Consider the following 27116-nt stretch of genomic DNA (forward strand, 5'->3'; position numbering starts at 1 on the left):
ACCTATGTGGGCCTAGTGCTCTGTTTTGGAAAGTTAATCATTATTGATTCAATTTATTTAATAGATATAGGCCTATACAGACTATTTCCTCCTTCATTTTTTTTTTTTTAAGATTTTATTTATTTATTTGTCAGAGAGAGAGCCCAAGCAGGGAGCAGCAGGCAGAGCAGGCAGAGGGAGAAGCAGGCTTCCCGCTGAGCAGGGAGCCTGTTGTGGGGCTCCATCCCAGGACCCTGGGATCATGACCTGAGCCAAAGGCAGATGCTTAACTGACTGAGCCACCCAGGTGTCCCATATTTCCTCCTTCATTTTTAAGAACAGTTTTGTTGGACTTCTTGAATGGCAGCATTTTCTTTTTTTAGTAACTTGAATATACTCATTGTCTGCCCTCCATGGTGTCTGATGAGAAATGAGCTGTTAATCTTACTGAGTACTTGTATATAAGTTATTTTTGTCTTAACTGATCTCAAGATTCTCTCTGCTTCTGTCTCCTGATAGTTTGACTATGATGTAATTGTGGATCTCTTGAGTTTATCCCACATGGAATTGAGTCTCTTGGATGTAAATATTAACATTTTTCATCAAGTTGAGGATGTTCTCAGCCATGGTTTCTTTGAATGTTCTTTCTGCACTTTTCTCTTTCCTCTCCTGGGATTCCCATTATGTGTCTTTAGTATACTCATGGTGTCCCACATGTCTCTGAGGCTCTGTTCATTTCTCTTCATTTTTCTTTCTGTTCCTCAGAGTGGATTCTTCCATTTGACTTAACTTCAATTTCATTGACTCTTCTGCCAGCTCAAATCTGTTATTGACCCTGTAGTGAATTTTTCATTTCAGTTATTGAGCTTTTCAATACCAGAATTTCTATTTGGCTCTTTTTTATGATTTCTAACTTCTTGATATTCACTCTTTGGTGAGACATCATTCTCAAACTTTAATTCTTTAGACAGGGTTTCCTTTAGTTTTTTGAACACATTTATACTAGTTGATTAATGTCTTTGTCCAGTAAGTTTAAAATTTGGACTTTCTCAAGAATAGTTTCTATCAAGTGCTTTTTTTCTTTGCATGGGCCATACTTTCCTATTTTTTTGTATGTTGGTTTTTTGTTTTTGTTTTTTTTTTTTGATTGACGTTTGGACAACTTAAAGAATGAAAATATGGTAACTGGATATCAGATTCTTGTTCTACCCCTCCAACCTGGATTTTTTTGTTGCTGTTTGTTGTTGCTGTTTATCTGTTTAATGGTTTTCCTGAATAAATTCTGTGAAATCTGGATTTTTTGCTGTGTGCTACCTCTGAAGTCTCTGCTCAGTTAGCTTACTTGGTCAGCTAATGATTAGACAGAGATTTCCTTAAATGCCCTGAACCGGTAAGTCTTTCACCCTTTGCTGAGGGACTTCTATGTAGGTTGAGACATGCCTTTAATATTTTGGCAGCTTACAACCCTGACTTAGCTTTTAACTCCTGCTTGTGAAGATCCTGAAGGTCAGCCAGAGATGAGAAATTAGGGCCTTCTCAGGTCTTTCCTGGGCATACACACAGCCCTACAAAGCACCCTACATATGTATTGTCAGTAATACACTGAAGCTTTTCAAATCTTTCTATGGTCATCCCATTCCCCAGGTTTCCATTTCAAGTTTGCTGTTTGCTCCAACAGATATTTCCGCCTCAGGCAGCTGCGATGTTAAATAATTACTGATTTTTTTTTTTTTTTTTTTTAACACAAATGCCCTGGTATTAGGACTTTCCTTACTGAGCAAGCTCTGAGTCGGGTCAAATAAAGATAAGCCCTGTTAATGGACTTTTCTAGGGAGCTGCCAGACAGGTCAAACATTGACAATTTTCTGGGTATGTGGCTTTTTGGGGAGCTCTAAGCCCATTTTGCTTCTCTTTAATGGCTGATAGGCTACTGGTTTTCTCAGTTACTGTGGTTCTGAATCTGTTGGTTTTCGTGGTTATCATGGAACTGGGAAGAAGGAGATGGGAATAGGGCAAGGGAATAGGGCAAATGCCACAAGGCTTACTGTTTTTACTGAGATTCAGTCATTTTTCTTGAATAAATGTTGTTCATTGTTGTAAATTCTTGGTTAATTTCCAGAGTTCTTAAATGTTGATTTTTGACAATTTTTGCCTGTGTTCTCCTTGCCCTTATGGGGGAGATTTCCAGAGGTCCTTACTCCACTATTCCAGAAGTGTTTCCTCCATAAACAGTAATCTCTGTACTGTGCTGTAATGTAATGATGTATTCAGGGCATGCTGAGGAACATTCAACTTTGGCTCCAGACTGCTGTGCTTTTTGAGTTATTGCTTTTTTCCCTGCCTTTTTCTTTTTCTTTTTTTCTTTTTTTTAAAGATTTTATTTAATTATCTGAGACAGAGAGAAGGAGAGAGACAGAGAGCACATGAGAGGGGGGAGGGTCAGAGGGAGAAGCAGGCTCCCTGCCGAGCAGGGAGCCCGATGCGGGACTCGATCCCGGGACTCCAGGATCATGACCTGAGCCGAAGGCAGTCGCTTAACCAACTGAGCCACCCAGGCGCCCTTCCCTGCCTTTTTCTTATAAATGTTAGCCTATGGGTCTTCCCACAGCAGTTCCTCTTTCCTTGTTAATATGCTACTTCCAATATGTTGTGGAGTTAATAATCAAATAGCCGAATTAGTTAGCAATATTTAAAAAGAGCTTTGGATGGTCCACTGCAATGTGTGTGGACTTTGTGACATAGTGACTGCTTACAAATCATTTTGCCCTTTTCACTCCTATGTTTTAAAAATGAGGTTTCTAGATATCTGAATTTGGAAGTGAGTTGGTGATGTCCAAATCATGGGAGAGAGCAGTCCCACAGTACTCCCTGCTGAGTCAGATTACATCTCTAGTAGAATAGCTAATTCTGGTGTTTAAGATGATGTTGAACAAATAGAGGAGTTTCGAGGTAACAGTAGCCAGGATGGAGGGTGAGGAAGCTCTGAAACTGCCATATGAGGAATAATTGGGAAGAGTGGTGATATTTCACTCCGAGAAAGAAAAACTTGGAAAAAAGGAAAAGCTTATTGGAGTGTAGGATAGGGCTGAGATGGCAATAAAATTATTCTGTTTCCCTGCATCATACTCATGCCAAATGGCATGGTTATGACAAAAAAGCATAGGCTATAATGAGACAGATGCCGACCCAGTAGAAGATAAATTTCTAAAAATGAGAACTATCCAACAATGTAATTGAGTAAGCATTTATTTACCACAGCCTGGGCCTGGGCAGACAAAATTAAATGAGATAGAATCACTATTCTAGAGCTGCTCATCAAGTGAAAGCCCCCTCCTTAGTGATTAAACCAGGACTAAATGATCGTCTGTCAAACATAGTGTATTGGATAGAAGACTGGGGTATATGACAGCTAAGGTCCAGTCTAAAACTACAGGTTGGAGTCCACTGGCATCCCTGCAGAGCTGGCAGATGAGCTTAGGGCAAGATAAAATATTCAGTGTGAATCTAGAGTCTCCAAGGAATACAATGTATTTTTGAACTCTTTGTCTCCCAAGTCTCTCTTTGTAGTTACCATGTGCGAAGCTGGAGGCAAGTTAACTTTACCTTAGAATTTTACTGACACCTAGTGGCAAATATGGATATTAATAAAATCTAAAATGTTAGAAGACAATACATAAGTAGCACAAATAAAAATGCTTAATATTTAAAAAATTATAAATGTATATAGTGATAAAAATGTATTCATGCTTTGAACTATCTTCTCAAAAAATATTTAAAATTGTTTAAATGTTATCTTCAAGATATTTTTATCCTGGAGTTTCAAGCTCTTTAGTATCTTCGTAGGTTTTATTTATAGGCAAACTTACAGTGTCATTACTGTCTCTTCTAACTCATATATTTCATTTATACTATTTTCATGAACTATCAGTGTACTAAATTTTGGTTACAAATTAATTAAAGTTTGTATCACTAAACCACAAAGGTAAATATCCTCCTATTCAAAGGGAGAATTACAGGCACCAATCCAATACCATTAACAGTATTTTTCACTGTAGTGACACCTGATTTTTAACATTCTTGACAAGCCAGGAGAAGGTTGGTTCTGGTTAAATCTAGGAACTACTGCTAAGAAACAACAGGTGCTAATTGGTCTGTGGGGAAATTAAACCCCTGTTTGGGCCTCTCCAGAATGCCTTTATGCTAAATAAGTTGAGATACATGGCTACGGCTACTGAGCTATAGAATATATATAAAAATTTTCTGTAATTCACCTATAAACAAAATAGAAAAGCATAATGTGCCAAGTTTTTCATAGTAAGTGAAACATAAGAATATTAAGATTACAGATAAAAAAAATATAGCTGTTGTTGATAACGTTTAACGACATGATAAGAAAATGAAAGTCTTCTAGGATAGAAGAAGGTCTCATTAACATTTTCATGGTTATGGTACCATAACATTTTGATATGATATGAAAATGCCACTTGCCCCTTCCCCATTAAAACTTTCAAAGGAATTATAACCTCCAAATACTTTTTCCTTCTGCAGGTCTTCCACCCTCCCACATTTCAAAAATAAAACATGACTGATAAGCCAGTTCTTTTTCCTTTTTTTTTTTTTAATATTTATTTATTTATCTATCAGAGAGAGAGAGAGAAGGAACACAAGCGGGGGGAGTGGGAGAGGGAGAAGCAGACTCCCTGCTGAGCAGGGAGCCCGATGTGGGACTCGATCCCAGGACCCTGAGATCATGACCTGAGCTGAAGGCAGACGCTTAACCGACTGAGCCACCCAGGCGTCCCAAGCCAGTTTTTTTTCCTAATTACAAAAGCAAACCACCTTATGCGTGGAGAAAGCAAGCCCAGACGGCTTGGCTCTGGTGTCTGAGCTTCCAGGCACCACCCTGAGCTGCTCTGAGTGACTCTCAAGGCTGTGCCAAGCAAAACAGAAGTCAGAGTGGTTTGCATGCGATGATGCCTACACTGGAGAAAATTACTTTGATTTCCCTGACCTACTTTAGTGATACGGGAATTTATCACTATCAGGGCTGGCAGTCTCTATAAATTCATTACATAACATGCATTTTATTACTATTTAGCTTCTATTAGCTTAGTGTTACAAACAATGGAAAGGAACAGAACTCATAAAAACAGTATTAGCAAATGTAGGTCAAGCCAATTTAAAGTTTCCATTCAATATTTTTTCTCCAGATAATATATAATCTGTTTCTCTAAGTTTTCTCACACACAGTGACCTAACCTCTACTTTTTTTTTTTTAAGATTTATTAACTTATTTTTGAGAGAGTGAAAGAGAGAGAAAGAGCATGAGTGGGAGGGGCAGAGGGAGAGAGAGAATCTGAAGCAGACTCCCCCGCTGAGTGGGGAGCCGGACCTGGGGCTCCATCTTAAGACCCTGAGATCGTGACCTCAGCCGAAACCAAGACTCAGATGTTTAACTGACTGTGCCACCCAGGCATCCCCAGACCTAACCTCTTAATCATTCCTGTTTCTCTCTAGCATTGAATAGGATGGCAGTTAAGCTTAACCAATTTCAGTGTGGGGTCTACAGATTTTCATATATTTAATAAATTGAATTAATTCACGGAATTATAGAGCACAGGTCTGGATGTTGAGCAGAACATCTGTTAAGTGTTTAATGGATTAGGCTATTGTAGAAGAGGATTAGAATTGTAGAAGATAATCAACATCTAATCCATTTTGAAAGCATTTTAAAATTGTAGGTATTTTAAAATCAGTAACAATAATGATTCACCGTGACCCCAATTAAAAAAAAATGTCTTGCTCTTCTTGCCATAATTAAAATCTTGTATATTTTAGGATGCTCATAAAGACTTAACAACATGGAATAACCTAGCAATGGTAATAGGTGTGATTCCAATTTTTAAAATGCTACTAATGCAATAATTTATTGAAAGTTATTCTTGGTACTTCACAAGGGCTCAAGGCTATTTACAAGAAAGTACAGTGGATTAGAAGGAAGAAGATTTGGGTCCCAGCTTTCATCCCATTACCTTACTAGGCTTGTGACTTAAGGCAAATCACTTAGAATCCCTGAGCCGCTGTTTCCTCATTCATACCCTACCTCGTTCAGCTCCACCACTAGGTTGGCGTGCACCCTGCTGGCCTCCCGCATGGCGCCCAGCACACCTCACGCACGCAGTTAATGTTTGCTGGCTGACCTAACCAACAAGATTGGTTGAAAATGAAAATAAAAATATTGTCATGCATATCTCAGAAGGGTTGCTACGAGGTTAAAATGATGAAGTGGTATAATATACGGGAAAATGGTTTGAGAACCATATAATGCTATATAGACACACGGTGTGTTTCTTTTCAAAAATGGAGGAAGAAGTTCTTTCTCCATTTTTAAAATGTGGATACATTTTTGGTACCTAACTTAAAAAGAAATTAAGATAAATGTGTTAATAACTGCAAGTTATTTCAAATCACTACAGCTTACAAATCTATAACTATTCTGAGAAAAATAGGCTATATCTACCTACAGCTTCAGAGGACTTCAATGATTGCTTAAGATTAATATGACTTTAGAGATAAAAGATCTGTGATTTTCAATAGCACAGGTAAACTTTTCAGATAAGTTCAGGTTAAAAAGTCACATGTGGGGGCGCCTGGGTGGCTCAGTCTGTGCTCTCTCTGTCAAATAAATAAATAAAATCTTAAAAAAAAAGTCACATGTGAATTCCCTATAACACGGTCATAATATAGAATAGCTTACCATATTTTAAAAAGAGATTTATATGGACTAATGTTTAAGGTCTAAGATTATACCGTTAGGTGAAAAATGCAAACTAAATATTTATATTTATATAAAGAAAAATGAACCCACATATTTTCTGATGTTCAAATATATATGTATATGAATATCTTGAAAAAGGCCTAGAAGGTACATACCTAATTATAGCAATGATAACAGTGATTATCATTGAGGAGGGGAATGGAATTGCCTAAGGGCAAGTAGGGACTTTTGCCTTATTGGTATTGTTTGAAATGTTTTAATAGCAGGAATGTGAAAAACAGACAAGAGCATATTACCAATTCATAGAATCTCTCTTTTTTTTTTAAAGATTTTATTTATTTGACAGAGAGACACAGAGAGAGAGGGAACACAAACAGGGGGAGGGGGAGAGGGAGAAGCAGGCTTCCCACTGAGCAGGGAGCCTGATGTGGGGCTTGATCCCAGGACCCTGGGATCATGACCTGAGCCGAAGGCAGACGCCTAATGACTGAGCCACCCAGGCGCCCCAATTCATAGACTCTCTTGAGCCTTACGTGAATATTGAAGATGGAAGGGGTAATGATCTATTTAGTATTACACAACTAAGGGTGTATGTGTTGGTCCTTGCAAGGAGGGAGCACTAAAGCTTTTGGTGACACGACATTTAGGTGTTCTTTCATGGAGTAGGTGAAAAAGTTTTCTTATAGAGCAGACAGTCTCAATGGCTGACAGCACCAATATCTTACATTAAATAGGATACTAAAAAAGAAAAAAACCCCACAAAATTAGAAAAATTAAGGGAAAATATATTTGTTAGTTATATTCATGGTAATGGAAAGCTGGTAATTAGACATGATTCTCATTAGAGTTACAACATAGCTTCTAGATATTCTACCATTAAATAAATGAATTAAATTTCATTTTGAATTAGTTTTATTATTTCAACATATTTGGTTTGCCCAATCCATGAGACAAAAAGACATGTTGAGTAAATACAACATAATTTCTATAACCTGAGGGGACCTGCGCATCGTTACCTGATTGCTCGCAATGCTGACTGGCCGCTGAGTGGTGTCATGGCTCGAAGACTCCCCTCGGTTGCAATAGTTCTCTCCCTGAGGTTTTCCTTATTGTTTGTTCATCCTCTCCTTCTTCCATAAGCTTCCTTTCTCGGGATGACATGTTCTCCGTATACCTTCCATCGCCTGGTGTTCTTTGCAGGGAGTCTCTGTCCGAAAGGGGCCTCTGTGGCTGTGATGTACTTTGCTCATGGAATTCATCACCCATCAGTGGTTCTCCCATCGCTCCAGGGCCACCGAGCCCATCCTCAGGCTTCACATATGGGGGCTGGTCCTCCTTATGCTCGTACATAGACAGTCTCTTCTCGACCACCTCACGGATCAACACTGAAACATTATATGTGCAAAAATCACTGTGATTGTTCATATTTGAGTAGTTATAATGCTGACTTACAGATGAGGCCTTCCCTGTGTTACTTTTATACAAAGTCAGCACATTTAACTTCTGTGCCACTTAATGCATTGAATATGAATTATAGTCAATGCCTGTTTTAACAGAATATCATTTATAAAGTAATGACAGAAGATATTAATTCTGATCAAATTACACAAGAACCAAAAATATTATTGAGGGTAAAAATTTGTGCCTTTGTTAATTGAGATAATGAAACTTTAAAAACTAAAACTATAAATTTTTTTTTTTTAAATCTTGTGTGAGATCTTTTTTTTTTAAAAGATTTTATTTATTTATTTGATAGAGAGAGACAGCGAGAGAGAGAACACAAGCAGGGGGAATGGGAGAGGGAGAAGCAGGCTTCCCGCCGAGCAGGGAGCCCAATGTGGGGCTTGATCCCAGAACCTTGGGATCATGACCTGAGCCGAAGGCAGACGCTTAACGACTGAGCCACCCAGGCGCCCCTAAAACTATAAAATTTAACATCTTTCTCCTATTTATTCTTTCTGCTGAAAAATTTCAGAAATGACTTTTTTTTCCAAACATTTTATTTAAAAAAAGAGATTTTTTTTTTTAAGTAGTCTCTATATCCAATGTGGGGCTCGAACTTACAACCCCAAGATCAAGAGTCGTATGCTCTACCAACTGAGCTGGCCAGGTGCCCCAGAAATGATTTTTTTTTTTTTTTTGAGGGAGAGAGAGAGTGCAAGCACACTCGTGAGTGCGAGGGTAGGGGGTGGAGCGAGAGGGAGAGAGAATCTTAAGCAGGCTGCATGCCTAGCACAGAGCCTGATGCGGGCTCGATCTCATGACCCTGAGATCATGACCTGAGCTGATATTAAGAGTCAGATGCTTAACTGACTGAGCCATCCAGGAGCTTCCAGAAATGACTTTTAAATAAAAGAGCTTACTGTCAAGCACTGTCCTTCCCACCAGACTGTATTCCATGGTTTTGTCAACTTCATTCATTAGCCATGGAAGGAATCCTATCTCAATATCTGTAATAAAAAAAAGTTAATTTTGTTATAGTGAAATTCAATCATTATAATGATTTTTATGAATCATTATAGATAGGAAGAATCTGTGCTTTCTCCCTAATTGTTGAAGATTCATCAATACCGTTTTCTTAATACAAAATGTCAAATAGATTTATACAGCGTGACTTTTGCCACATTCTCTATGCATGTTCTGGTCCATCTCCTTTCTATTGTGGTTAAAATAGTATTTTCAAAACTATGAGGTTTTCCTTGGCGTCCAGGCCTTTGGACCTGAGTGCACAGGTGCAATCTGACGTGGATGAAGGAGACAGGGGAGGGGAGTGGGGAGGAAGATGTGGGTCTGCGAGCAGAACTCTAACCCAAACGTGATACAAATCTGGGATTGAGCCATGCTGACAGAAAGAATGCCCCCATCTGAAGCCTGGGGCCTAGGAGAAGCTGACCAAGAATCAGAGGACAAGGGCCAGAGAGTGTCTGAGAAGAAGGCCACCTAGAAATGGGTCAGAAACTAGGTGCTTCCATTAGTGATAAATTTGTTCAAACTGAAATCGAAATCTACTCTACTGTGTGAGCCTTTAAAAAATACGGTCCATTACAATATGTACTTTAATGTTTCAAAATAGCTTTTTAGGGGATCTGGCATCTGTTACTTTTCAATGAGGTGATGAGAGAGTGCAATAGGATATTATACTCACTACCAGAAATAATATTTTTAATCTGAGGCATAAATCTCATTTTCAAGCTTCTAAATGATCCGTAACTGACTTTTTCAGCAATTCATGAGAGAAAAAAAGGTTGCTAGCCTCTTTGACTAACAGCAGAGGTCTAGCTAGACCCCAGGGGGTGGCAGGGCAGCGTGGAAGGAGCACTGGATCTGGGGTCAGAGTCCGAGGCCTAACGGCTCCCCCTGGCTGTTTGGGAGAAGGCATTTCACTTCTCTGAGCTTCAGTTTCTACTTCTGAAAAATGGGAATTAATCTGCCCTATCTACCCCCCCCCCCAGGGTTACTGGGAGGGTCAAATGCTATCATGTATGGAAAATACTACAGAAATGGTAAAGTACAATATAAATGTAAACTAGGAGTTGTGTGTAACCTGACCTCTCTCTATGAATGTGTCCTGAATTGAATATGTATTCAGTGAAAATTAACATTACTAAACTCTGCCCCACAATACTATTAGCCATTTGAAAAAGGTTATGTATACAAAAGCTATGTGGATTTAAGTGCTTTTGGAGCTGAGGAAGGAGGGTGAGGAATGGCAACTCCTACCCTTCATTTGGCGGGGCTAGCTGAGGGGTGGGTCTTGGCGGGTGCTCACCGAGAGCTGACAGGTGTGAGTTCTCTAAAGGTAGAGACCAGGTCTCCTTGTTTTTATCTCCCACACCTAATACAGTGCCTGGGATGGTGGAAACACCTAATTAAATGAATACACGACTTTCATTGTTGCCCCCAAAGGGTTTTTGAGCGGAACAGGAAGTCAGCTGAGAAAAAGTAGAAAAACTACTTATGCACACATTTTATACATATTATGTTCCATACATATGACATTTAGCTCCTAAATAACCCTTATTTCAGCCGTGAGGAATTGAAGGTCATATAGCTGATTGATGATGAAACTGGGACCCAAACTCAAGTTTTTGACATCAAGTCCGTGTTTCTTCCTACTATCCAATGTTGCTTCTTAGTAAAGACAAACTGACATCCTAAACTCACGATCTTTATAGTATACCTCTCATTAATAATAGTACTTAATTAAAACAACTATAATTGACTTTAAAAATGTGTTTTAAAGAGAGATTCCAGTTCAACATAAGCATGGGCATGGGATTCCTTGGAAGCATTAGGAGGATGCTTCTTGTAACACCTCCACGAACGAACCTCTTTCAATGGGATCATAGAAGTAGCCACCGTCCCTGAGACTGCCAAACACGGACGGGAGGAGGTCCGCCAGGTAGCGCTGCGCGAACGCCCGAGCGGCCACTTTCTGCGAGGTCTCATTGTGCTTGTAGACCACCTCCCACTGCTGTTGCTTACGCCGCTCCTGCGCACAGAAAACACCACAGTGCACGGTTACCTAGCCGCGATGTCCTCCCCAAATGCCGGACCTAGTGAGTGGAAGAATCTGGACACGTATATGTATCAAAAAATGGACAGCAAGGAATCTATTCATGGTTCACAGTTTTCATCAAGATTTTAGTGAATTTCAACAGCTACTGGGTGGGTATTGTTTTAAAAAAAGAGATGGAGCTTAAGGTAAGATTCATCTCCTGATCCATTTTTATGTAAAATCATTTGAAGATGTACTTGTTTGACTATATGGATAATATCAAAGAATAATAATAGTTATATGTATTTGTAATTAGTATTATCAGAAATTATTATCAATATGAAAATTATAGTTGCTCAGACATCTTCAGTTAACTGTCAGTGAGTTGTCTCATTTGTAAGCTTGTTTGGATTCATTGAGCTCTGAAAATTATAAACCTCTCTTTTGTTGTTGTTGCTTCTTGTAGACCACAGGATATCTATAAAGCTAATGAACCGTCTCCTCTACTCCCATGTGGAAGTGGGAGCATTAATATAGTTACTTATGAAGTCTATTTTCAGAGTTTAAGCAGATATAAATCTAGATGTTTGTACTCATTATTTTCATAGTATATTTCCTAATTGTAAATAAACAAGTAAGTTTCCTTTGATAAAGATTTCCCTGATTATTTCAACAAAGCTAATATTGCCTCTATTCATTTCACATTTGTAAAAAAATAGTATTGCATTTGCATAATCTCTACCATAAGCCCTATGCCCTTTACACAATTACTTATTCATTTTGGAGAAAAATTGAAAGTCCATTTGATTAGGTATTGAGTAGAACATCCCAACAACTAAGCTATTCTGTTCAGTAAACTAGACTCTTTGGGAAATTATTTGAACTCTTTTAGGTATTCAGGCACTCATATATAATTTATCCATTCAGTGTCCGACATAGGGCAACAATTTTTGCCAGAACCAGACAGACTCTTAAAGATTACTGAGCCTAGAGTTTCCTAACTGAATGTTATTGGCATATTTTAAAAAATAGATTCTAAAAGTTTTCTTACTAAAAGTTCTAAAAAGCTGTAATGTAAAATATTCTATAAAGAAGTTCTGGAGAATCCCTGGGGTATAGGGAAGGGCCTGGCCACTGAGAAAAAGATCCAAAATTCCATCCAGATCCTCTGCTCCTTCATGCCACCTATCCCTAATATACTCCACTTTTTGGCCACTGGTGTATGGCAAACCAATATATTTCCTTCGCTAGGAATCTTGTTATTTAAGAGTGCCTTTCAGTTGGGATATGTGTAATTTATTACATTTAGAAACTTTTGGAAACTCTGTTTAGGTACATTTACGTAAGCTGGTGTTTAAAGAATGTGATTCTGTGCATGAAAGACCTGTGATCTACAGAAGAGGAGATAACTGAGCAACAAACTCTTTTCTAACATATTTGCAAAGATCTTTAGCTCTATAACATACCACATGTGATTCAGAACATAATCTGTTAAATAGCCAAAGACTGTCTAAGAAAAAAAACTAGAATGCTATACTTTTTCTTCTCTGTGCCGCCTCTCTTGCTCTTCAAGTCGCTGAACTTCAGCTAGTTCAACATTGCGTAACTCTTCATATGCATGCTGACTGGCCCACAGGTTAGCCAACTCTTCTTCTTCCATTACTTCCAGAAGCGACTGCTCAATGGTCTTCCCCACCAGAACTTCTAACATTGGTTTTACTTCAAGATCAAAGTCAAAGAGCTTAAACACACAAGACAAAGCAAATTTAAAATTTTAATCATGAACCAAATGCTCAAAGAAAAAATATCCAGAAAAGCAGTCATGACAGGGTTCTATTTATTGAGGATCTTCTTTACTTATGGTTTCCAAAACTCACAACGGCCCTGCAGGGCACACAGAATATCAGTCAAGAATTATAAAAAGATGTATGTAGTCATCAAAATGAACCCTGTTACTCAACAATTTTAAGATCAAACTCTGAAACCCAAAGGAAATATCCTTATATTTCTTAATTTTTGCCCTATTAGATTTTCACTAGTTTTCACCAACAGTTTGAAGAACTGAGGAACTAAGAAACAAGAATAATGGGCATTTTGGTGATTCCTCTCTAGGATTTAGAGGCAAATATACCCTTCTATATAGTTTGTGAAGACTTAATTTATTTCCCCATTTCAAGTTCCTTCAATTAAGTCTTAAATCTCACATAAGTCATTATGCACGTAAGCACTGTCTTCTCTTCAATTTCATAGACTGGCCTATTTATGCATTCTACATTGACATGAAAATGTAATTATTTTAGGATTTTTTCTCTAACATAGATTATCTTCATGAAAACTATATAATTTAAAAGCAACTAATAGTGGAACCTCTTATACCCGAGATACTATTTTTCTTTATTTGGTACAAATTTACCTTGTATCCATATATTAAGTATGCAAACACACAAGAATCAAGGTGCAGATATTCTATAAATATTTCTAATGATTTTTATATCTGATCAGTGAAGAGGGGAAATTAGAACACTCTATTTCAGGATAAAACTATTATAGGTACATTTGGAAAGAAATCCAGTAAGTGGAATCTTTCTGATTATGAAGTGGTTTGTAAGCTTTTAACTAAACCTAACTTCACCTATTTATAAAGAAGATAGAAGGAAGTCCAAATAATGTACTATACCTCTCCTTCTAGTATTTGGGTGGCCACATCTTTGCCAGTTTTGGCAGGAATAAAGAGTGGTGTTGGTGGTCTGTCCAAAAATGCATCTGTTTGGCATTCCATATCAACTTCTGTTATGCGGTCAGCAATTTCTTCAAGGTATATTTCTAAGAGAATACCATATACATTGAGTTTGAAATTCTTGTCTATTTCAAGCATATATGTGTATTGAAACTTTAGCTTCTACAAAACAGAATTAAATGGATCAGAAAAGAAGCGCTCAAGTGTGGGATTAAATTCACATACTGTACTAAGCAGTTTTATGTATTTGGAAGACCACAGAGTCAGTCAGGCTAGGACATTTCTGGAATGTTGAGAAAGCACTGAGTTTTGTACTTGAAAATGAAAATAAAGAAGAACATGAAGCCTAGATGTATGTAAGATGCAAAGTATGATCGGGAATGGAAAGTTAGTAATCCATCTGTATAACTGAGTCCTAAGATAGTAAATGTATAAAGATTTCAAAATTCCTGAATATTTAAAAAATTAGGCACCATGTCACTATGTTACTTGATGTTCCCTTTAGGCTATAGACTATAAACAGATACATGAAAACAAATTTCACTTTAGGAATAATATATGTGAGGCAAGGGCAGTGTGGTATCATGCAAAGAACATGAGAACTGGAGTCAGATGTTGAACATAGGACCTAGTCAAGTTATATCTTCTTAGAGCCTTAGTTTCTTTATCTGTAAAAGGGATCATAATTATTCGTCACAAGGAGTCTTTAATAATAAAGGAGATACACAGGTAGAAGACTGGAATAGTCTCTGAGATATAGGAAAACTTAAAATTCTGATGGTATAAAGAACACTAAAATTTAGCTCACGTAGAATTACACTACATTGGCTAATTACAGACATATACGCATTCTAGACTTGGCCTCAAGGTAGGAGGGAAATGCGTGGAATGGTTCACTTCCTTTTGTACTAACTACCCAGCAATAACTGATAAAGCCACTCACCATCTTGGCAAGATGCAAGGTGAATCCTGAATAGTTATATCAATCTAAGGAAAACACCAAGTGTTGCCTGATTATCAAGATTCTGACAACAACACAGCTCGGCCGTAGAGGTCCAGGTAAGCCTCCCCTAGCTGAGAACAGCCAGACAAGTAGGAAAGCCTGGCACTGGCCGAGCAAGCCTGTGTGGCCTTGGGGAATGTGTGCAGTGAAAGGAGAATAAAAGGAGAGAAGAGAGAGGCTGTGGGGAGAGAGATGGAGGACTCAGATCTGGATGAGTTCAGGCCTCTCAAGAGAAATAAAATGCCAAAATAGAACTACATTGCTCTCTTCTCCTGTAGGTCCAGCAGTGATTCATGTTGGGGTATAAAAGAAAAAGTGAGAAATAATCCCAGTTTGAGAAAAAAGTATGTGAAAAGGGCTGAGAATTAATGTGGTCATAAAATTCTTTTTTAACCCCATCTCATACCTACAGCTGTACCCAATATAATAATAAAATATAGTCTATGTATTTGTCTAATGAATGCACTCCTCTGACCATGTAACTGGGGCAGTACTGAATAGCATAACAGATACATAAGTAATATAAAAGCCAAATAAAAAATGAACTTAGAAAACTGAGCAAACCCAGGAGCCACAATGCCCGTGGCATGGTCACGTACCTGTTTGCACATCCACATGCTTTCTGCCTTCCACGGGTTCGGGGGTTCGTGGTCTGAGCTGTTCTTGGGCTCGTTTTCTGGCAAGAGCCCTCCTCTTAGCCTGCTGCTGTCTCTGAACCTCTATAGGATCAGGCTGCCCAGGCTGAGTGACAGAAAAGGCTTCTAAAATTTAGAAGATATTTCTCAAAGCATACAGAACTGCCATTCCAGAAGTGATTCCTGGATAGCATAAGAGCATCTGTCATATAATTCTTCCTGATTATCAGTGACTTCATGATTAAAGTTCTGTTTGAACTTTGTCAGGTAATTATAAAGTTATCTGATGAAGCACATAAGTAACTTCAAAGTATGACTGATGACTAGAATAAACAGTTGCAGAATCCTATCTAATAAATTGTTTTTCCTCATTCAAGCATTTTTACCATGAATTCCTTGAATTCCTAGTAACCAAGTATACTATAGAATTACTCGGTTACAATACATTTTAATGTGTAGTTAAGGAACTGAAAAGCACTAGGATTTAAAAAAAATCTGAATTTCTTTTAGACAAAATTCCTGAAAAAATATATTAGCTCACAAAGAAAATATTCTCAGTCCAAACAAAGCCTGTCCCAGTGCACAAAACAATAGCTGATTAAGGGTTAAAATATATAATTATTTACAGTAGTTCTGCAATATTTGGAGGTCCTTGATTTCATATCTGTATCTCATTCTATGGTCATTTCCTGTAGCTAACCCGTCTTATCTCAAGGTAAATATGAAAAGAGAGGGGAAATATGAAAGTACTTTGCAAGAAAAACATTTTAATATTTAAAATTAGAATTGTAAAAGCATTTTAATTGAAATAACAATGTGGTAACATTAAAATTTATTAAAATTATCCCATAATCCCATTTCCCTAATACAATGGCCATTGTCATTTAAATGCATAGTTTTTCTGAAGTTGTGATGATATCATAGATTTATTTATTTTTTTGAGAGAGAGCGAGCGAGCACATGAGTGGGGTGGGGAGGGGGAGCAGGAGAGGGAGAGAGAGAATCTCAAGTAGACTCCTTGCTGAGTGTGGAATCCTCACTGGATTCTATTTGCTAATATTTTGTTGAGGATTTTTGTATTGACATTCATGATAGCTATTGGTCTATAGTTTTGTTTTTAGTGTCTTTGATTACCTGAAGTGTTCCTTCCTCTTTTATTTTCTGGAAGAGATTGTGTAAAGTTGTATAAAATCAATGAGAATTTTTTTAAATGTTTGGTAGAATTTTCCAGTGAAACTATCTGGACCTGAATATTTCTTTTTTGAAAGTTTTTAAATTAGAAATTCAATTTCTTTAATTGTTATTAGACACTTCAGAATATCTATTTCATGTTAGGTGAATTTTGGTAGTTTATAGTTTGAAGAATTAGCTCATTTCATTTAGTTTGTTGAATTTATATGTATAGATTTGTTTGTAATATTCTATTATGATCCTTTTACTCTTTTAATAGATGCAGAATCTCTAGTTATATCCCTGATATTTGCTTATTTGTTTCTTCTCTTTTACTTCCTTTTTTTTTTTTTTTAAGATTTTATTTATTTGAGAGAGAGTGTGCGAACAAGTGGTGGTGGTGGGGGGGGCACGCGGGGTGGGGACAGAGGGAGAAGCAGACTCCAAGCTGAGCAGGGAGCCAGATGTGGGGCTTGATCCTAGGACCCCAGGATCATAGCCTGAGCCAAAGATAGACGCTTAACCGACTAAGCCACCCAGGCATTCCTCTTTTTCTTTCTTTGTTAGTTTTGCTAGAGGTTTATCAATTTTATTGATCTTTTCAAAGATAAGAAATGGCGTTTAATCTTTTCATGGTTGCAGGATCTATGGTTATACCCTCTGAAAGTCATTCTGGCATTTGCTATTTGTCTCTTCTTTCTCTTTTTTTCTTTGATAGTCTTGCTAGAGGTTTATCAATTTTATTGATCTTATTCAGAGAACCAGCTTTTGGGTCCATTGATTTTCTCTATTGTTTTTGCATACTTTTAAAAAAAGATTTATTTATTTGAGAGAGAGCATGTGCATGCAAGTGCACATGCATGGGGGGGAGAGGGGCAGAGGGAGAGAATCTTCGAGCAGAACCCCACTAAGTGCAGAGCCTGAAGTGGGGCTCAATCTCAGGACCCATGAGATCATGACCTGAGCCAAAACTAAGAGTCCCATGCTTAACTGACTGAACCACCCAGATGCTCCTTTTTTTTTTTTTTTTTTGAGAGAGAGAGAGAGTGTGCAAGTGGGGTAGGAGGGTAGAGAGAGAGAATCTTAAGTAAGGCTCCACACCCAGCACAGAGCCTGACTTGGGGCTCCATCTCAACACCCTGAGATCATGACCTGAGCTGAAATCATGAGTCCCATGCTTAGCCAACTGAGCCACCCAGGGGCTCCTACTGCTTTGTTTTCAATGTAAGTGATTTCTGCTTTTATCATTATTATTTTCTTCCTTCTGCTTGCTTTGGGTTTATTTTTCTCATCTTTTCCCCATTTATTGAGGTAGGAGCTTAGATTATTGATTTGAAGTCTTTCCTTTTTAGCTTTTTTCCATCTCCGCACTATTCTGGCATGAAACACAAATTTTGATTTGTTGTATCTTCATTTAGGCCTGAGTAGTCTTTCAAAATTCCCTTTAATACTTCCTCTATGGATTATTTGGAAGCGTGCTGCTTAATTTTCAAGTGTTTGAAGATTTTCCTGTTATCATCTATTATTGATTTCTAGTTTGAAATTTTGAAAGAGACATTATTCCATCATGGTATGATTTCAAATATCTTAAATATAGAGATTTGCTTTGTAACCTAGGATATGTTCTATCTTGGTCAATATTCTACAGGTGCCTCAAAACCATATGTATTCGGGGGCACCTGCGTGGTGCAGTCAGTTAACCATCTGACCCTTGGTTTTGGCTCAGGTCATGATCTCAGGATCATGAGATCAAGCCCATCATTGGATTCTGCGCTCAGTGTGGAGTCTGCTTGAGGTTGTCTCTCCCTCTGCACCCCCCTGCCCCCACTCATGCTCCCTCTCTGAAATAAATAGATAATCTTTTAAAAAAAGCATATGTATTCTGTTGTTGTCAGGTGAAGTGTTGTATAAATGTAAATTACAACCTATTGGTTGGTGGTGTTGTGTAGTTCTTCTACATTCTTGCTGATTTTCTGAGAGAAGGATGTTGAAGTCCCGAACTAAAATTGTGGATTTGTCTATTTCTCCTTTCAATTTTAGCTTCATGTATTTTGAAGCTTTGTTGTTTGGTGCATATACACTTAAGACTGCTAGATCTTCTTGGTATATTGGGACCTTTTTACCATTATGTAATGTCCTTCTTTGTCCCTGGTAATATTGTTTTTCTTAGGTCTACTTTAGCTGTTATTTAGATAGCCACAACTACTTCTTAAAAATTAATGTTTAATTTGTATATCTTTTCCTTTCCTTTTACTTTTGACTTACCTACATCACTATGAATGAAATGAGTTTCTTGTAGACAGAATACAGTTGGGTCATGTTTTTTTTTTTTTTTTTTTTTTTAATCTACTCTGCCTATCTGTTTCTTAATTGGCTTATTTAGACATTTATATTTAAAGAAGCCATTGCCATATTAGGGCTGCCTGCCATTTTACTTTTTGCTTTCTATTTGTTCTGTTTTTAATTTTTCTGTTTTCTTTTTCTTTCCTTCCTGTGAATTAGTTGAAACACTTTTTAGAATTCTTTTTTTATTTATCTGTAATCCTTTTGACTATATCTCTTTCCATAGTTTTTTAAAAAAATAGTTGTTCGAGGTTTTACAATATACTATGTACCTGATCACAGTCAACATTTAATATCAACATTTTACCACTTTAAGTGGAAGGCAGAAACTTTACTCCCACTTAGATACCCTTATTTTCCTTACTTTTAAAATATAATAAAAATCTAATCATCTTAAATATTTTACCTACATATATTAAGCACTACATCAGATGATGTTATAATTTTGCTTCACAATCAAACACAATTTTTAAAACCCAGAAGACAGTTTATTGTATTTACCCCTATTTTCACCTATTCCATTGTTCTATCTTCCTATTCTTTAAGGGTAAGTCTGCTGGTGACAAATCCTCTAGGTTTCCTTCATCTGAGAACAACTTGATTTCCTCTTTATTCCTGAAGAATATTTTCACTGGATTAGAATTAGGGCTTGATAGTCCTTCTCTTTCAGGACTTGAAAAATACTATGCCACTTTTTCTGGCCTCCATTGTTTCAAATGAGGAACCCACAGTTATTCAAATAATTGTTCCCCTTCTGGTAATGTGTCATGTGTCTATAGCTGCTATCAAGATATTTTGATTTTAGTTTTGAAATTTGATTTTGATGTGTCTTGGTGTGAATTTCTTTAGGTTTTTCCTGCTTGGGGTTCAACTGACTTTTCAGATCTGTAGGTTTTTGTCTTTTGCCAAATTTGTGGAATTTTCAAACACGGTTCTTCAAATATTTTTTCAGTCCCTTGGCTTTTTTCCTCTCTGAGACTCAGATAACATGATGTTAGACATTTTGTTATTGTTCCTCAGCTGTGAGGCTTTGCTTTTTATTTTTTTTTTTTGTGGTCTGTTTTCTATCTGTTGTTCCAACTGGGTAATTTCCATTGATTTGGCTTTGAATTCATTGATTGTTCCCTATGTCATTTCTGATGAGTCTGCCCTGTGACTTTTTAGATATTTTCCATTTTTTTTTTTAAGATTTTTATTTATTTATTTGAGAGAGAGTGAGCAAGAGAGAGAAGGAGCAGGGGGAGGGGCAGAGGGAGAGGGAGAAGCAGACTCCCCACTGAGCAGAGAGCCTGATGTGGGACTTGATCCCATGACTCTGGGATCATGACATGAGCTGAAGGCAGATGCTTAGCCGACTGAGCCACCCAGGTGCCCCCATTTGGCTCATTTGTATATCTTCTATTTCTTCGCTAATATTTTGTTTTTTCATTTGTTTTAAGAACGTTCATAATTATTCACTTTTGATTGAAGCGTTTTTTTTTTTATGATTACTGCTTTAAAATCCTTGTCAGGTAATTCCTACATCTGAGTCATCTTGCTGTTGTCATCTCTTGATGGATTTTTCCCATTCAAGCTGTGACTGCTCTGGTTTGTGGTATGATGAGTGATTTTTTTTTTTTTTTTTTGTATCCTGGAAATTTTGGGTATTAGGATGTGAGATTCTGGATCTTAATCTTTTTTAGCAGGAAGTCATCCCTTTTTGTTTTAGCATGCAGGCATGGGTGGAGATGGAAGTTCAGCATCCTGCTAGGCCCCATGTGAAAGCAGAGGACCAACTTTTATCACCTTATTGGTGCCTAGTGGGGGTAGTATTTCAGATCCTTGCTGTGATCCACTGACATCAGTGTTGGAGTATAGAGGAGTGGAGCTCTAACACTGCCTCATCTCACCTGTTTCTCTTTGTTGTTGCCAGATAGGATTGAAAATTCAGCTCCCTCCTAGCTCTGTTGCCATCACCCCAGGAAAAGTAGGGTACCAACTTGTACCATCTCTTACCATCTCACTGCCCCTGGGTTAGAGTGGAAGGTCAGTTTCCTGCTCTACCCTTGTTGATACCACCTCAGTGAGTGAATCAGAGCACCGATTAGTACTGCATTGTTGCTGCCATGTGGGGATGGAAGTCCAGTTCCCCAGCTCCGTCTTGCTGACTCCACTGGGAGGGGCGGGACAGTTTTTCCATTGGAGTTTGGCTGGAGGAGGGGTAGTAAAAAGGTTTCTGTTCTGCTAAGTTACCCTTTTGCAGTCTTTTGGATAAAGGGAGCAGGCTTGTGCCTGTTGGTTATTCTGGGTTGCAAGCTTCTCCAGTGCTCTGAATGGGATATATGAAGACTTAGGGAACTCATCACTGTGTCACTCAAATCCTGAGGTCCCTAGCCAGTCCACTTCCTTCTTTCCACTTCCAGAGTCTTCCTGTGTTTGCTTGTGCTATTGGCAAATTCCTGCTTGTCTGGAACTGGAAGTCTCAGTATAGAGTTTTTAGGTAAGTTGTTGAATAATTGACTAAAGAACTAAAAAAAAAAGGTATATCAAATCATCACAATATTAATTTAAAAAAACTAAAAAAAAAAAGGTGATTCTCCTTTTTAGTTGAGTTCTAGGGGTGCCAATGTTTATTGCTACTGCCACAAGATGTTGAATCACGTATCTATATTGCATGTTTGAGCTGTTGTTTTCAAATGTTGGTCCCTGAACTGGCTGTACCAGACTGCCTAGAGAAGCTTATTAATGATGCACATTCCTGCGTCCAACCCTTGAAGGTTCTAATGCAGTAGATCCAGGGTATGGCTGAAACATACAATATTTTTAGTGAGTTTTCTCGATGGCTTTGATTTATGTGCTTCAGGATGTCTGATATTCCATATATCACCATGTATATGTCATACAGTGTTTACAGATTAACTTAACTATATTTCATTTCAGTGCCAAGAAATCATCACTCTTAATATCATGCCACATCCTAATCATCTCTGTATCCTAGGTACTCAGCACAGGACCTAAAACTCAATAAATATTTGTTGAGCGAATTAAAGAAAATAATTTTTGATTAAATAATGAAGATAGTATTATAGTATGAAATAATTTAAACAAACCTAAAGATGTTATACCAGTGCTACTCAAAGTGTTGTGTGTGAACTGTTTAAGCTGGTCTGTAAAAATTTAATTATAGAAATTGAGAGTAAAAGTTTATAAGCTTTTAGAGCAGTTTTACAAAGTTCTGTTAATCTAATAAAATATTGGGGGTTTTGTATTTTTAACATTGTTTTTAATTGTGGTAAAGTACACATAAAACTTACCATCTTAGCCATTTTTAAGTGTAGAATCCAGTGGCATTAAGTACATTCACATTGTTGTACAACCATTACCACCATCCATCTTCAGACTCTTCTTTTTGTAAAACTGAACCTCTGTACCCATTAAACACTAATTCCCTATTCCCCCACTCTCTTAGTCCCTGGCACCCACCATCAGCCTTGTATTTAGCATGTCTTTTTTTTTTTAATTTAATTTTTCTAGTAATCTATCAGTATTTTATAACTGTTTTAGTCTGAAGCAAATTAGAAATTAAAACAAACAAACTGGTCCTTCAGCACAAGTAGTTTGAAAAGCTATGTGTTAGAATATTCAAATTATGCTTACCAGTGGTCCTGTCTGTAGAGCATAAGTATTGCCTCGGATCACCCTTCTGTCATACATTATGTTTCCATAATGCATAGGTTCTTCAGCTCTGTAAAATAGCAAATTCTAAATAACTATTGTAATAGTGTTGGTCTATGCAGTTAACTCATTTTTAATTGGATTTAAACTAAGATACAAATGTTATGAAAATAGATTTTTGTTTTGGCACAATTTTAGTCTGGGAAATGACTAGCATTTATGGAATGCTTATTATATGCCAGGCCCTTCACATATTTTATTTATTGTTCACAATAAGCTTCAAGTTGGAAACTATGATTTCCATCTGACAGAAGAGGAAGGAGATTCAGAAAGGAATGTGCCCTAGGTTACCTAGCTAGTAAGTGGCAGAGCTGGATTTAGGGCTGTAAATCTGTTAGACTACTTGACAAATATGAAAATGGACAGTTGGAAAGGCGCCTGCCTTAAAGTACTAACAGTAGTTGGATTCAAGGATTGAAAGGATTCACAGAATCAGGCTTAAGAAATAAAATAAGTCCAATTTCTCATTGTTTCTTTAAACTCAAAGATATGTTTAAAATTTTTAAAAAATTTTAATTTTGAGGATCAGAATATCAGTAGTGAAAACCATACAGTTGATGTTTTCATTCAAAGTTCTTTAAATGATATCATATGTATGGCTATGAAACCAAATATTGACCTACACCAATAATAGTACTCTACCAGAAATGATTTTGAGAGGGGCAGTAAGTTGCTTTTTTTTATCATACATTAAAACCACTATTGGATAACCTGACTTCATGTTACTTAAAAACCAGGCATGTAACCCTGCTCATCTTATGTGATCTCGGGGCAGTGTTTAGCTCAGCTGGCTACTCCTTCACTGAAGCACTCTCTTTTCTAGCCGCTGTGATACCACCATAGTCTTAGGATTGTTTTTCTAGGACTTCTTTGACTTCTCTTTCTCATCCTGTGTTTGCTGGCTCCTCCAGTCCTGGAGGATTTCCTCTGGGCTAGGTCTTCTCTTGCCCTTCCCTGAACTCATCCATTCTCAAGGCTTTACTCATAATCCATATACCTAAAACTCCCAATTTTATTTTACCTTTAGCTCAGAACTCTCCTCTGAGCTCCAGGAATGTATATCCAATCTCACTGAGATGTCTCAAAAGCAACCTCAAAATTGAACTAATTTTCACTCTCCCACTCCAACTTGTTACTTCTTTAGTGTTCCCTATTTCATTAAATGGTACCACTAACCACCCAACTGGCTTAATCTAGAAGTCTGGGAGTCATCCATGATTCGTCTCTCTTCCTCACTGCTTGTATCCAGCAAGTCTTACTGATTCTACTCCCCAAATCGTTTTCATCTCTCTCCATCGCTCATTGCCACCACTATCTTTTACCTGGACTGCAGCAAGAGTTTCTTAACTGTCTAGAACAACATTTTTCTCTGAATCTGTCCTATACATTGTACCCAGTGATCTTTTAAAATAGAAAAAATCTAAAGGATGCTTTCTTGATTAAAACCCCCTAGTGCTAATGAACATAATAATGAGGAAAAATTTTGGTTTTGATTTCACACTATCAAAAGCCAAAAAGAAGGAAAAATCCGTAATGCCTATTGCTGGTGAGGATGTAGGGGAAAAGGATATGTTTAAACATTACTAAAGAAAAGGCATATTGTTCCATCTGTTCATGTTAAAAATATACATGACCTAACAATCCCATCCCAGGAATCTGTTTCATAGAAATAAAAAGGCCAGCAAATAAAGTTGTTTATTGAAACCTTCCTCTTTGTGGTAAAAACTTGAAGCAAACTGAATACCTATCAAAATTGGAAAATTTTAAGAATGTGTAGTACATCCATACCCCAGGGGATATCATGCTATTAAAAATAATTGGAAGGATTTTTGCAAAGAATTAAGTGAGAAAAGGAAGATGTTGAGAACTGTGTATAATGTTAACATTGCTATGAGGTAGACAAACCCGTGTGTACTTGTATGTATATATTTATATATTCATACAAAAACATGTGAGTGTGGAGAAAAGTCCAGAAACATTCATGTAAGGGCATTAACAAGGTTTACCTTGGGGACAGGAGGGAAAGAGCAAGTTTACAAGGGAAGGGGGTTGGGCACTAAGAATGTACCCAAGCATGAACCACAGGAGTCTATTTATATAAATTAAGTATGTATGTATAGGTATATGTAAAGAAATTAGAAAAAAAAGAATTAGAGGTTATAAAAAAGGGGGGGAAGCTAATTGCAGATTAATATGTGTAGTATGATTCAATTTTGGAAATAAACCTCATATAAATGTACATATGCTCAAGTACGGAGGTGTAAAGGAGTAATATAAGAACAAGCATATATTACTTTTATAAATTGAAAATCACCACTGAGTATAATTTTAAACTGAAAAATCAAAAACACACACTTCTTCCAATAGCTTTAATCAACAGATTGCTTCAATATAAGCAAGGTCCTGCAACTTGCTTATCAACTAGCTATAAGAAAAAATCATTCCTAATGAACCACCATTGATTCTTATTTCATTTGTTGGTGTAATTTAATAGTAATGATTTGTGAGCAACTACTTAAAGCCACCAGAAAGTATTTTTGAAAGTGTTTTTAAATGGAATCCTTTTATAATATAAATAGTCCCTCTATAAATTTAAATTTTCCGGGGTGCCTGGGTGGCTCAGTCAGTTAAGCATCTGCCTTCGGCTCAGGTCATGGTCCCAGGGTCCTGGGATCGAGCCCTGCGTCTGGGCTCCCTGCTCGGTGGGGAGCCTGCTTCTCCCTTTCCTCCCTGCTGGTGCTCTCTCTTTATCTCTGTCGCTATCTCTGTCTCTCTCTCCCTCTCTCTCAAATACATGAAATCTTTAAAAAAAAAAATTTAAAATTTCCATTTTGGTTTCTTTAAAGTGACAGGCATTTCTTATTTAAGAAGGTCTTTATTTGCCATAATAAGGTAATCATGAATTTAGACTTAGCGTTTGAAATACGCATCAAGAGTTACTTGGCTGATGTGTTCCATCAGTTACTTCAACAATTCGTGTAAGTGCTTCCCATAGGTCAGGAACAATCCCAGGTGGACAAAAGACACAAAGGTTCCAGCTTCCATGGAGCCCGCATGCTTGGGAAGTTTGGCCGGTTCCAAAATTTGAGGCTTATAGAAAGAACTGTATGCTTTAGAAAGGCCCGTAAACATTATTATGGATAATAATGAAGTGGATATTTGAATATTTGCAAATAAATACTCAGCAATGTAAAAATACAATTTGGGGTCCAGCATGGAAAGATAACCTGATTCCTGACCAAAGACTGGTGTGGGAAGAGCTTTACTTGGCTGTTATTCTGGACATGCTGTCGCCTCTGACACCGTAGTACCTGCTTCTCCATTTGCATAATGGAGTTATTAAACCAGCTTCACAGTACTGTGGACTCAGGAGAAAGTGAGGTGCATATCGTTGGCCAACAGTAGTTAGCTGACTCGAGAGTTGTGAAACCAGTGGGTTTCCTGTACATGTTAATCGATCACGCCCGCAGCTCATTATCACGAAACGTTCCCTACGGGAGGCCGGGCCGACCGTGCCCCTTCTTGCTTCATTCCTCCACGCCACGGGAGACTTCTTCAGGGAAGAAATTTTATTTAGGCAGGGTGTGGAGGGGAGAAAGCCGCACAGGCAGGTTTGCCAGGGCGAAGGGGCCCGCGGCCCCGCGGCTCCGGGACTGGGGCAGGTGGAGATCACACAGGGGCTGGTTGCTCACTCACGGCTGCATTATGCTGTCCCGGTAACGGCGGCGCTGGCAGGGCAGGGCCCGGGGCCGGCTGGTGTAGGTGTAGGTGCCCATGGCTGGGGGGCTGCGGTCTGTGAGCCTGGAAGCCACGCCTGGGGCCCGGTCGCTTCGCTTCGGGTGGAGACTGGCTTTCCGGCAGGTGGGCGCTAAGTGGTAGTGGGAGCCGCAGACGTGTGCGTAGTGCCAAGGGCAGGGATTCCGCGACGCAAGGAGAGGCGGCAAGAAGGAAGGCGGGCGGGACGGGAGGTTGCCAGGGCAAGAGGTGGGGGCTACACTCGGCTTGTTCCGGGGAACACTGAGCCTGCCGAAGGCGCCCACTCCGGTTGCCCAGCAACCCGGAGTTCCGCCTGGGGGCGGGACCTCCTGGCAGTTCCGGCCGGCGGTTTTCGCGGGAAGGCCCGCCCTCCGGCGCACTTCCGGCCCTTGACTCCGCCCCTTGGCGCCTCCCCGGCAGGTGAGCCGACGGGTTAAGAGCGCTCTCCTGCCTGAGTCGGGCTTGGGGGCTTCGGGGAACTGGGCAGGCACCGCGGCGGTCCT

General features: G+C 38.3%; 1 protein-coding gene across 1 annotated transcript; it reads right to left on the bottom strand.

The window, feature by feature from the left end:
- Positions 1-314: 314 nt before the first annotated feature.
- LOC118001971 (radial spoke head protein 3 homolog) lies at positions 315-26909 on the bottom strand. The gene is made up of 9 exons (XM_034992184.1): positions 26554-26909; positions 22780-22867; positions 15595-15736; positions 13933-14078; positions 12793-12996; positions 11087-11249; positions 9121-9207; positions 7774-8142; positions 315-814 (listed from the first exon to the last, which is right to left on the bottom strand). The coding sequence occupies exons 1-8, from the start codon at positions 26631-26633 to the stop codon at positions 7811-7813; spliced, it is 1242 nt and encodes a 413-aa protein (XP_034848075.1). The 5' UTR covers positions 26634-26909; the 3' UTR covers positions 315-814; positions 7774-7810.
- Positions 26910-27116: the final 207 nt, after the last annotated feature.

The sequence above is a fragment of the Mirounga leonina genome, unplaced genomic scaffold, assembly GCF_011800145.1.
Source record: "Mirounga leonina isolate KUSES-001 unplaced genomic scaffold, KU_Mleo_1.0 Mir_55, whole genome shotgun sequence".
Lineage (NCBI taxonomy): Eukaryota > Metazoa > Chordata > Mammalia > Carnivora > Phocidae > Mirounga > Mirounga leonina.

Excerpts from the sequence above, each read along its gene's own strand:
- LOC118001971 (XM_034992184.1), bottom strand. The coding sequence starts at position 26,633 with ATGGGCACCTACACCTACACCAGCCGGCCCCGGGCCCTGCCCTGCCAG. Across the intron at positions 12,997-13,932 it reads CCCAAATACTAGAAGGAGAG|CTCTTTGACTTTGATCTTGA; the intron begins GTATAGTACATT and ends TGTGTGTTTAAG. Across the intron at positions 9,208-11,086 it reads CTATGATCCCATTGAAAGAG|ATATTGAGATAGGATTCCTT; the intron begins GTTCGTTCGTGG and ends TTTTTATTACAG.